Source organism: Oncorhynchus gorbuscha, linkage group LG01 (genome assembly GCF_021184085.1).
Source record: "Oncorhynchus gorbuscha isolate QuinsamMale2020 ecotype Even-year linkage group LG01, OgorEven_v1.0, whole genome shotgun sequence".
In the NCBI taxonomy this organism is placed as follows: Eukaryota; Metazoa; Chordata; class Actinopteri; order Salmoniformes; family Salmonidae; genus Oncorhynchus; species Oncorhynchus gorbuscha.
The window spans coordinates 87,098,327-87,110,898 of NC_060173.1; the positions used below are offsets into that span (position 1 = coordinate 87,098,327).

At 47.1% G+C, this 12,572-nt stretch overlaps 1 protein-coding gene across 11 annotated transcripts in view; it reads left to right on the forward strand.

The window, feature by feature from the left end:
- The window catches only part of LOC124044901 (guanine nucleotide exchange factor DBS-like), a 72,039-nt gene that overhangs the window by 26,453 nt on the left and 33,014 nt on the right, over positions 1-12,572 (forward strand). For all 11 annotated transcript variants that reach the window (XR_006840763.1, XR_006840762.1, XM_046364171.1 and 8 more), the window contains exons 2-3: positions 2,186-2,269; positions 6,508-6,622. Coding sequence is in view for 9 of the 11 variants with exons in the window: in XM_046364171.1 (XP_046220127.1) it covers positions 2,186-2,269; positions 6,508-6,622 (199 nt within the window). In the remaining 2 variants the exon portion in view is untranslated. The remainder of the gene's footprint in view (positions 1-2,185; positions 2,270-6,507; positions 6,623-12,572) is intronic.

Below are 12,572 nucleotides of genomic sequence, written 5' to 3' on the forward strand. Positions count from 1 at the left end.
AGATCATCCCTTTAGCTCATTGGAGAAGAAGGGATGTGATGAAGGGAGATGGAGAGACAGACATGCTCCTAGACATTCTCTACCTCAGAACATTTTACTGTGAGAGTGTTGCGTAACAGCAGTGCTCCTTTACGTTGAAACTGATGTCCTGTCCCGAAAGGAAGGCTTGGCCACTGAATAATTCAAGAGAGGAGAGAGTGGTTATCTCTGGTTAGTGGTCTGACATGACATCCGTGAGATAAACAGTGTTGTGGCCCTAGAAAGTCTGCCAGGTTCGTTTCTAACGTTACATTTACATTTGAGTCATTTAAGAGTTAGCGTCTGCTAAATATCTTTCTATCTGTGTCTGTGGTCTGTGTGTGTGTAATATAACCCTATAGTTTGTAGTGCATCACTGTGGCTTTCTGTTCCATCGATCTGTTGTGCTCTGTACTGTTAGGCCCTCAGCCTCAACAGTAGGACTTTTGCCAGACTCCCACTGTATTGGCACTACCTGCATAAAGAGAACTGCTTGATCCCACTGTATAACTAACTAATTGTAGCTGTTTAGAAATGGATGCAGACAAACCTATTTTTGTGACTGGCTGTGAGCATGGGAGTATAGTATGTTCTGTATGTAACCATCTTGTTTGAGTTCCTACGATCCATGCTATTAATGTATGTCATCCAGGGACAGGATGTGAACACACATACGCAGAGGCACACTTTATTGTAATACTCTTATCAATTATTTATTTATACATTATACAGTTGCAACCTACTAGCATACCAAACTAGAGCTATTTGTACACTGTTACAGAGACTAGAGACTCCTGGTCAATAGTTCAGCTCAACTGCTCTTCTGGTAAATCATTGATACCGATTCAACCCCAAACCCCTCACAGCAAAGTCAGCACAAGTACGGTATAATCCTCAGAGTGAGGTGGATTATACTGTATAATATAGAAATAAATCATTGATAGAGTATTATGCTACCAGATCTCCTTATTATTACAAATGGACAACAGAAATATTAGCCCACATCCTGTGAATTGGACATATACCGCATATTAGTTATAGAGGCAGTACACACCTTCAGGTACTACAGAACAATAACGATACCAGTGGCGGCTGCTGATGGGAGGACGGCTCATAATATTGGCTGGAACGGAGTAAATGGAATGGCACCATGTGTTTTGTATTTGATACCATTCCACTGATGCCGCTCCAGACATTACCACGAGCCTGTCCTCCCCAATTAAGCTGCCACCAACCTCCTGTGATTGAAAGAAGTCTGTTCCGCTTTTAGGAAATTGCATTTCTAGGTAGAAATATGCTGACTGAAGAATGGGCGATTTGGGGCTGCGTCAGTGTCTCTGAACTACTTTTGTTCCTGTGTACCAGCAATGATTACGAACCTACTGTAGCCATTCCCTCCCTGCTGACCTGGGCCTCTGAGTCAAAGCAGCGTGTCTTGTCACCCCATCTCCACCTTCACTGCCTGGCTGGGGTTGCCTGGCTGGGGCTGCCTGGCTGGGTCTGCCTGGCTGGGGCTGCCTGGCTGGGGCTGCCTGGCTGGGGCTGCCTGGCTGGGTCTGCCTGGCTGGGTCTGCCTGGCTGGGGCTGCCTGGCTGGGGCTGCCCTGGATGGGTCTGCCTGGCTTTGGCTACCTGGCTGGGTCTGCCTGGCTGGGGCTGCCTGGCTGGGTCTGCCTGGCTGGGGCTGCCTGGCTGGGTCTGCCTGGCTGGGTCTGCCTGGCTGGGGCTGCCCTGGATGGGTCTGCCTGGCTTTGGCTACCTGGCCGTGGCTACCGGGCTACCTAGCTGGGGCTATGCTGAGCCCTGCAAGGGAGGCCCATTATCAAATGATTTGAATACCAATGATGGGAGTTCGTGGGGGGATAGAGCTGGGAAGGCAGTGAATGGCTGTGGCTTTTATCTGAAAACTTGTTTCATTAATGGTGGGTCAGGACCCAAAGCATTTGTAGCATTCTGCTCTCTGGTCTGCGTTTCAGATGATTATTTGTTCACTATTCTGCACGTCTGTACTCCTCATAACGTCTATACAGGCTGTAATAACTTAAGGTTCTGTTTTTGTGTGAGTATGTCTAGCTCTTTCATACTTTTGCGATGGTTCTTTCATTCAATGCGATATGTTTTGTCCTGACTGTGACTCTGACTGTGTTGTTGCTCTGCTGCTCCTCCAGATGAGATCATGCAGCAGGAGAGCAGTCCCCTCTGTGCCATCGACATCACCCCTGACCTCAGGAAGCAGTTTGCCTACCTCTCAGGTAACATTTAACATTTACATTTAAGTCATTTAGCAGACGCTCTTATCCAGAACGACTTACAAATTGGTTACAAATCACCTTATGACATCCAGTGGAGCAGCCACTTTACAATAGTGCATCTAAATCTTTTAAGGGGGGGGGTGAGAAGGATTACTTTATCCTATCCTAGGTATTCCTTAAAGAGGTGGGGTTTCAGGTGTCTCCGGAAGGTGGTGATTGACTCCGCTGTCCTGGCGTCGTGAGGGAGTTTGTTGCACCATTGGGGGGCCAGAGCAGCGAACAGTTTTGACTCGGCTGAGCGGGAACTGTACTTCCTCAGTGGTAGGGAGGCGAGCAGGCCAGAGGTGGATGAACGCAGTGCCCTTGTTTTGGTGTAGGGCCTGATCAGAGCCTGGAGGTACTGAGGTGCCGTTCCCCTCACAGCTCCGTAGGCAAGCACCATGGTCTTGTAGCGGATGCGAGCTTCAACTGGAAGCCAGTGGAGAGAGCGGAGGAGCGGGGTGACGTGATAGAACTTGGGAAGGTTGAACACCACACGGGCTGCGGCGTTCTGGATGCGTTGAAGGGGTTTAATGGCACAGGCAGGGAGCCCAGCCAACAGCGAGTTGCAGTAATCCAGACGGGAGATGACAAGTGCCTGGATTAGGACCTGCGCCGCTTCCTGTGTGAGGCAGGGTCGTACTCTGCGGATGTTGTAGAGCATGAACCTACAGGAACGGGCCACCGCCTTGATGTTAGTTGAGAACGACAGGGTGTTGTCCAGGATCACGCCAAGGTTCTTAGCGCTCTGGGAGGAGGACACAATGGAGTTGTCAACCGTGATGGCGAGATCATGGAACGGGCAGTCCTTCCCCGGGAGGAAGAGCAGCTCCGTCTTGCCGAGGTTCAGCTTGAGGTGGTGATCCGTCATCCACACTGATATGTCTGCCAGGCATGCAGAGATGCGATTCGCCACCTGGTCATCAGAAGGGGGAAAGGAGAAGATTAATTGTGTGTCGTCTGCATAGCAATGATAGGAGAGACCATGTGAGGTTTTGACAGAGCTAAGTGACTTGGTGTATAGCGAGAATAGGAGAGGGCCTAGAACAGAGCCCTGGGGGACACCAGTGGTGAGAGCGCGTGGTGAGGAGACAGATTCTCGCCACGCCACCTGGTAGGAGCGACCTGTCAGGTAGGACGTAATCCAAGCGTGGGCCGCGCCGGAGATGCCTAACTCGGAGAGGGTGGAGAGGAGGATCTGATGGTTCACAGTATCGAAGGCAGCCGATAGGTCTAGAAGGATGAGAGCAGAGGAGAGAGAGTTAGCTTTAGCAGTGCGGAGCGCCTCCATGATACAGAGAAGAGCAGTCTCAGTTGAATGACTAGTCTTGAAACCTGACTGATTTGGATCAAGAAGGTCATTCTGAGAGAGATAGCGGGACAGCTGGCCAAGGACGGCACGTTCAAGAGTTTTGGAGAGAAAAGAAAGAAGGGATACTGGTCTGTAGTTGTTGACATCGGAGGGATCGAATGTAGGTTTTTTCAGAAGGGGTGCAACTCTCGCTCTCTTGAAGACGGAAGGGACGTAGCCAGCGGTCAGGGATGAGTTGATGAGCGAGGTGAGGTAAGGGAGAAGGTCTCCGGAAATGGTCTGGAGAAGAGAGGAGGGGATAGGGTCAAGCGGGAAGGTTGTTGGGCGGCCGGCCGTCACAAGACACGAGATTTCATCTGGAGAGAGAGGGGAGAAAGAGGTCAGAGCACAGGGTAGGGCAGTGTGAGCAGAACCAGTGGTGTCGTTTGACTTAGCAAACGAGGATCGGATGTCGTTGACCTTCTTTTCAAAATGGTTGACGAAGTCATCTGCAGAGAGGGAGGAGGGGGGAGGGGGAGGAGGATTCAGGAGGGAGGAGAAGGTGGCAAAGAGCTTCCTAGGGTTAGAGGCAGATGCTTGGAATTTAGAGTGGTAGAAAGTGGCTTTAGCAGCAGAGACAGAGGAGGAAATTGTAGAGAGGAGGGTGTGAAAGGATGCCAGGTCCGCAGGGAGGCGAGTTTTCCTCCATTTCCGCTCGGCTGCCCGGAGCCCTGTTCTGTGAGCTCGCAATGAGTCGTCGAGCCACGGAGCGGGAGTGGAGGACCGAGCCGGCCTGGAGGATAGGGGACATAGAGAGTCAAAGGATGCAGAAAGGGAGGAGAGGAGGGTTGAGGAGGCAGAATCAGGAGATAGGTTGGAGAAGGTTTGAGCAGAGGGAAGAGATGATAGGATGGAAGAGGAGAGAGTAGCGGGGGAGAGAGAGCGAAGGTTGGAACGGCGCGATACCATCCGAGTAGGGGCAGTGTGGGAAGTGTTGGATAAGAGCGAGAGGGAAAAGGATACAAGGTGGTGGTTGGAGACTTGGAGGGGAGTTGCAATGAGGTTATTGGAAGAACAGCATCTAGTAAAGATGAGGTCGAGCGTATTGCCTGCTTTGTGAGTAGGGAGGGAATGTGAGAGGGTGAGGTCAAAAGAGGAGAGGAGTGGAAAGAAGGAGGCAGAGAGGAATGAGTCAAAGGTAGACGTGGGGAGGTTAAAGTCGCCCAGAACTGTGAGAGGTGAGCCGTCCTCAGGAAAGGAGCTTATCAAGGCATCAAGCTCATTGATGAACTCTCCGAGGGAACCTGGAGGGCGATAAATGATAAGGATGTTAAGCTTGAAAGGGCTGGTAACTGTGACAGCATGGAATTCAAAGGAGGCGATAGACAGATGGGTAAGGGGAGAAAGAGAGAATGACCACTTGGGAGAGATGAGGATCCCGGTGCCACCACCCCGCTGACCAGAAGCTCTCGGGGTGTGCGAGAACACGTGGGCGGACGAAGAGAGAGCAGTGGGAGTAGCAGTGTTATCTGTGGTGATCCATGTTTCCGTCAGTGCCAAGAAGTCGAGGGACTGGAGGGAGGCATAGGCTGAGATGAACTCTGCCTTGTTGGCCGCAGATCGGCAGTTCCAGAGGCTACCGGAGACCTGGAACTCCACGTGGGTCGTGCGCGCTGGGACCACCAGATTAGGGTGGCCGCGGCCACGCGGTGTGGAGCGTTTGTATGGTCTGTGCAGAGAGGAGAGAACAGGGATAGACAGACACATAGTTGACAGGCTACAGAAGAGGCTACGCTAATGCAAAGGAGATTGGAATGACAAGTGGACTCTCGAATGTTCAGTAACACGTCTCGAATGTTCAGTAACACTTCCTGTCTATGTCTCTGCCTGTCTGCTTGCCATAATACAGATGTCTGCTATAACAGGACTGTACTGTTCTTCTACCTGATATAGTTCAGATGAACTGTCTGCTTCACCCCTCAGATTTGCCATTCAAATTTCTTCTCTCCTGTTTTCCTGCTCAACATTCTTTTCATCCGTGTTAGTCCAGCTAAGTCCAACACTGGGGCTCATTTTCTTCACGAATCTGTGTTTGTTTAGTGTGTATTTACATACGTGTTTATCAGTTTCTGTTGCGTATGAGCCAAATATAGAGTTTCTGTTTTTCCAGTTGTCTTGTCAATTCAGTGTGTCTGTACTGCATGTATACTAGAATCTTTACGGAAATCAACTAGGCTTGTGAGCAGACTTCCATAAATGTTACTTAATTGAAAAACAAAATGGATAATATAACGGATATTATTTTGGCATTGATTCCTTCACCACTGCATTCACCTCATTGAATAGATTACCCCCCACCCCCAACACACACACACTTTCCCCCCTCTCTGTCCCCCTTTATGTTCTGCATGGAAGGTCACCTTGGGGACTGCTCTCTGCCTGTCGGCATCCATTTTGCGGAAAGGTTGCCTCTTCTCAGATGCAGGAGAGTCAAAACAGACAGTGAAACGATGACCGAGCATTTGCTGCTGCTATGGTGATAATAGAAGAGGCAAAAACAGACATTGATATTCTCATCACATGGGCTAATAGTACAGCTGCTCACAGGCATGTGTGTTTGTGTGGCTATTTCCCCCATTTTCGAGGTTTATGTCGGTGTGTGTTTAAATACTGCAGAAGATACCCGTCTTTCTCGCCCTCCTCTCTCTCTTTTTGCCGTGTGTTGCGTTCTTTCTTTCTCACTTGAAACTATCGCCTTATCAAAACAGTCTGGTTTGCCAGTTCCACTGGCGCCCTCTTGTGGTAATCATTGTTGAAGTCGTGTCAAGCCAATTACAAAGGAATGTGACTGAGTCTTCTCAGTTCCAGTGAACTCTCTGTTCTTAACTCTTCTATGTCTCTTTCCCAGGGGGCCGAGGGCAGAACGGCAGCCCCATCATTGTGTTCCCAGAGTTTCCTGCATTCGGAGAAATCCAGGAGAGGGAGTTCCACAACGTGCTCACATACCTGACCAGCATCCCCAGGTGAGATTCTACATACCATAATATATATAATAATATATAATAATAATAATAATAATATATGCCATTTAGCAGACGCTTTTATCCAAAGCGACTTACAGTCATGTGTGCATACATCCTACGTATGGGTGGTCCCGGGGATCGAACCCACTACCCTGGCGTTACAAGCGCCATGCTCTACCAACTGAGCTATACAGGACATACACACCATTGCTTCTTCAGACACTTCCTGAGTCCGAGCTCCCTACATGTATTATTCCCATGGTAACCAGTCAGATCAGTCTATTTTACAGGAAGGGAACTAAGGAGATTCAGATGAATATTGAACATGCTAGGAGGAATTTAGGAGAAATCAGATGAATGTAGAATTTGGTAACATCTACTGCAGCTTAAACTTATTTTTGTGTGTGTAAGATTATAAATGCTTTATTAGCAATATAAACCATTATATAGACAAGAGATAGACACACACAAATCGATGGCATCAGACCTGCTCAGACCTACGTTCCCACCGCTTCCATTTCCAGTGCTTGTAAGACTACTTCATATGACCTCAAATTGTGCTGTTTTGTTTCTCTCTGTAGCCCATATTTTTTCAATATTTAAATAATAACGCATTTGATTCATCCACAAATTTGGTGTCATGTATAATAAATTCTGAACATAGTTTGTATTTGCTGAAGCGTAGATGTTCGTTAACTGTCGTTCGTTATGTTTCAACACTCCCTCCATCTTGTAGCAATAAAGAGTTATTTTTAGGTCTTGGTTCCAATAGTTTTTTTTCCTAAGAGATTGTCAGTTGGTTAGGCTTTCTGCAATGTTTTTTATATCTTAGCTATCATATGAGTATCATTTTCTGAATTCCCTCAACATTGCTCTGATGTCCAAAAGATTTCAGATGGAATTTTTGTGATTTAAAACTTTTAAGTTACATGTATTTGAACATGTCTACATTGTCATATTGTTATAGGGTTCTTAACTATGAAGTGAATGGTATTAAATCAAATCAAAGTTTATTTGTCACGTGTGCCCAATACTAACAGTGAAATGCTTACTTACAGGCTCTAACCAATAGTGCAAAAAAGGTGTTAGGTGAACAATAGGTAAATAAATAAATAAAACAACAGTAAAAAGACTGGCTATATACAGTAGCAAGGCTATAAAAGTAGCGAGGCTACGTACAGTCACCGGTTAGTCAGGCTGATTGAGGTAGTATGTACATGTAGATATGGTTAAAGTGACTGTGCATATATGATGAACAGAGAGTAGCAGTAGCGTAAAAAGAGGGGATGGCGGGTGGTGGGTTGGACACAATGCAGATAGCCCGGTTAGCCAATGTGCAGGAGCACTGGTTGGTCAGAACAATTGAGGTAGTATGTACATGAATGTATACTTAAAGTGAATATGCATATATGATAAACAGAGAGTAGCAGCAGCGTAAAAGAGGGATTGGGGGGAGGTGGGCACACAATGCAAATAGTCCGGGTAGCCATTTTATTACCTGTTCAGGAGTCTTATGGCTTGGGGGTAAAAACTGTTGAGAAGCCCTTTGGTCCTTGACTTGGTGTTCCAGTACCACTTGCCATGCTTTAGTAGAGAGAACAGTCTGACTGGGGTGGCTGGGGTCTTTGACAATTTTTGGGGCCTTCCTCTGACACCGCCTGTTGTAGAGGTCCTGGATGGCAGAGCTTAGCCCTAGTGATGTACTGGGCCGTACGCACTACCCTCTGTAGTGCCTTGCGGTCAGAGGCCGAGCAATTGCCATACCAGGCAGTGATGCAACCAGCCAGGATGCTCTCAATGTTGCAGCTGTAGAACCTTTTGAGGATCTCAGGACCCATGCCATATCTTTTTAGTTTCCTGAGGGGGAATAGGCTTTGTTGTGCTCTCTTCACGACTGTCTTGGTTTGTTTGGACCATTCTAGTTGTTGATGTGGACACCGAGGAACTTGAAGCTCTCAACCTGCTCCACTACAGCCCCGTTGATGAGAATGGGGGTGTGCTTGGTCCTCCTTTTCCCGTAGTCCACAATCATCTCCTTAGTCTTGGCTACGTTGAGGGATAGGTTGTTATTCTGGTACCACACGGCCAGGTCTCTGACCTCCTCCCTATAGGCTGTCTCAGTGTTGTCGGTGATCAGGCCTACCACAGTTGTGTCGTCTGCAAACTTAATGATGGTGTTGGAGTCGTGTTTGGCCATGCAGTCATGGGGGAACAGGGAGTACAGGAGGGGACTGAGCACGCACCCCTGTGGAGCTCCAGTGTTGAGGATCAGCGTGGCAGATGTGTTGCTACTTACCCTCACCACCTGGGGGCGGCCCGTCAGGAAGTCCAGGATCCAGTTGCAGAGGGAGGTGTTTAGTCCCAGGATCCTTAGCTTAGTGATGAGCTTTGAGGGTACTATGGTGTTGAACGCTGAAAACAGACACGTTAAAAGATTCTGGGATCATAAACTTCCTTGTTCACCATACAACAGGGAGTAGGACACCCTGTTGCTGGAGTGCTGCAGACACTTCATGTTTTAACTGACCTGGAAGACCAATTGTGTTGAATTTAGGCAATCCCTGAACTGATCACTTGGCTCAGTTGGTCAGGTTTGGCGCCTAGTTGGAACAAAATCATGCAGCACTCCAGGAACAGGGTTTCCTACCCCTGCCATACAACATTGTTTATATTGAAGGTTCAGCTCATGGTATACCACATATTTTCAGTGCAAACCAAGTGTGTTATCCTCAGCTCTTATTGACTGCTGTATAGATATAGCCAGCAGGTGTCACTGGAGGGTCATATGCACTGCATGCTGCTTGAGGTAGAACCCTTTAACCACTGATCTCCCCCAATCCTAACCTCAACAATTGGGAGGTATTGTCTTCTTAGTCTTGTGTTTAGTGTGTCAGTGAGAGTGTTATGTAAATGGAGGGGTCTGGGCTGTCCCCTGTAGAGATCTCTTAGTAGAGAGGGAGGAGAGGAGATCTCAATGCATTCCCCTAATTAGCTGGCCAATGCAATAACCCCAGCCTGTAATCATATTACTGCAGAATGTCTTTGTGTACTGAGAGACTGGTGATGGGGGAGGGGGGAGAATAAATGACCCCCGCCCCCCCATCTTCTCAATATCCTCCTCACAGGGATTTCTGTCATCCTTTCCCTCTTTTTTCCCCCGTCTTCCTTTTCTCTTCTCATCCTTTGCCCCATTCTCTCTGTTTCTCCAGATACCCTTCCTTCCTTGTATAGCTATTTTCTCACTCATTCTTCTCTTCCTCACTCCATCCTTGTCCGTTGAGGCATGTAGTGGGTCTAAAATAGAAACTGCAGTGGTCCTGACTGTTTAAGTTTGAATAACGCATGCAGACAGCTGAGCTGCAGTACATGCGTGTGAATACACCAGCCAACAGAGAAGCTCTTACACCTACTCCTGCACCTAATCATGGCGTACAGGGTTGAAACCACTTACACACCTGGTTCACCTATTCACATACAGGGTTGAAACCACTTACACACCAGGTTCACATATTCACATAAAGGGTTGAAACCACTTACACACCTGGTTCACATATTCACATACAGGGTTGAAACCACTTACACACCTGGTTCACATATTCACATACAGGGTTGAAACCACTTACACACCTGGTTCACATATTCACATACAGGGTTGAAACCACTTACACACCAGGTTCACATATTCACATACAGGGTTGAAACCACTTACACACCTGGTTCACATATTCACATACAGGGTTGAAACCACTTACACACCTGGTTCACATATTCACATACAGGGTTGAAACCACTTACACACCAGGTTCACATATTCACATACAGGGTTGAAACCACTTACACACCAGGTTCACATATTCACATACAGGGTTGAAACCACTTACACACCTGGTTCACCTATTCACATACAGGGTTGAAACCACTTACACACCAGGTTCACATATTCACATACAGGGTTGAAACCACTTACACACCAGGTTCACATATTCACATACAGGGTTGAAACCACTTACACACCAGGTTCACATATTCACATACAGGGTTGAAACCACTTACACACCTGGTCCACATATTCACATCACATTCTAAACTGGTGTAGAAGAGCTGTGTTGCAACCCCTGCATGGCTTCCTTCCTGTGACTCTTTGAGGTCACTGCTGACATCACAACCTTACAAAAAGTCAAAGTTGAGCTGATAGAAAGGGCCTGAGGCTAAAGCTGCTCAGAGCAGACGGACAGATGGCCAGGAATTCCTCAGGGCGGTTTTGTGTGTGTCTTGACCTTGAATAGAGAACTATTCAATATGTTCCACTTCAATTTCAACCAAAATACATTTTGATAAATATATATATTCATGAAATCATTTAAAATGAAGGTTTTTGGAGGGGGACTGCGGGTGCATAAAATTCCACAGTTTCAAATTCCTTTTGAAGGCATTCCCAATTTTGAGTTAATTTTCCTGTTCCTGGTCTGCCGATGAGGCATGGAATTTATCCGTATCCTAATCCCTTTTTTGCCTCCGGTGGGAAAAGCCTGTTTACGCTGCGAATCGCCAAACACTCACTAAATTAATTAGCAGCCTGTGTCCTTGGGCAGACCAGGTTTCTCTCTCGCTCTTGCTCTCTCCAATTCTCTCTGGGTCTAGTTCAGAGTGGCTGCAGGTTGAGGTAGAACCTTGACAGGAGGATTTGAGAGTGACTGAAACTTGAAGAGCTCTTTTAAGAGCTTTTTTTAATCTGTTTTTAATTTGATTTACAGTCTGCCTGGCTTCAGGCAGTTAGAAGGGGTGGAGTATGGCATAGAGGGGGAGCGTAGGGTGTGTGTGTGTGTGTGTGTGTGTGTGTGTGTGTGTGTGTGTGTGTGTGTGTGTGTGTGTGTGTGTGTGTGTGTGTGTGTGTGTGTGTGTGTGTGTGTGTGTGTGTGTGTGTGTGTGTGTGTGTGTGTGTGTGTGTGTGTGTGTGTGTGTGTGTGTGTGTGTGTGTGTGTGTGTGTGTGTGTGCTTGTGCGCGCCCGTGTTTTAAGCAATCCCATTCCACAACACAGCTAGCAGGGGTTCCACCAGCATCAGACAACCGCCGCAAGAAATCAAATTATTTAGACTCCTTCACAAATCAATTATAAACTCCACCATGAATATTTGAATTAATCTAATTTCACATTCAATATGTTTCTGTGTCCATTCAGCTGTGCGAGTGTGTGTTGCAGAAACTGCTTGTATGGCAGAAACAATCATATCCTAGAAGTGGTGAATTAATTCCTCTGTATATAGATCACCCTTTCTGGCAGTTTTTTAAATCTGAACCCTGAAATTGTACATACTTTTGATTAGTGAATGTGGACACCCCTTCAAATTAGTGGATCGGCTATTACCGCCACAACTGTTGCCGACAGGTGTATAAAATCGAGGACACCGCCATGCAATCTCCATCGACAAACACTGGCAGTAGAATGGCCTTACTGAAGAGCTCAGTGACAACATGGCAGCATCATAGGATGCCACCTTTACAACAAGTTTGTTTGTCAAATGTCTGCCCTGCTAGAGCTGCCCCGGTCAACTGTAGGTGCTGTTATTGTGAAGTGGAAACGTCTAGAAGCAACAACGGTTCAGCCGAGAAGTGGTTGTCAGGTGAAAATTGTCAGTCCTCGGTTCCAACAGTCACTACCAAGTTCCAAACTGCTTCTGGAAGCAACGTCAGTACAATAACTGTTATCAGGAGCATCATGAAATGGGTTTCCATGGCCGAGCAGTCGCACACAAGCCTAAGATCACCATGCACAATGCCAAGCATTGGCTGGAGTGGTGTAAAGCTCGCCGCCATTAGACTCTGGAGTAGCCAAAGCACGTTCTCTGGGAATTATTGTTATCTATTATTTATTGAACCTTTATTTAAGTAGGCAAGTCAGTTAAAGAACAAATTCTTATTTATAATGACGGCCTCCCCCAGCCAAACCCG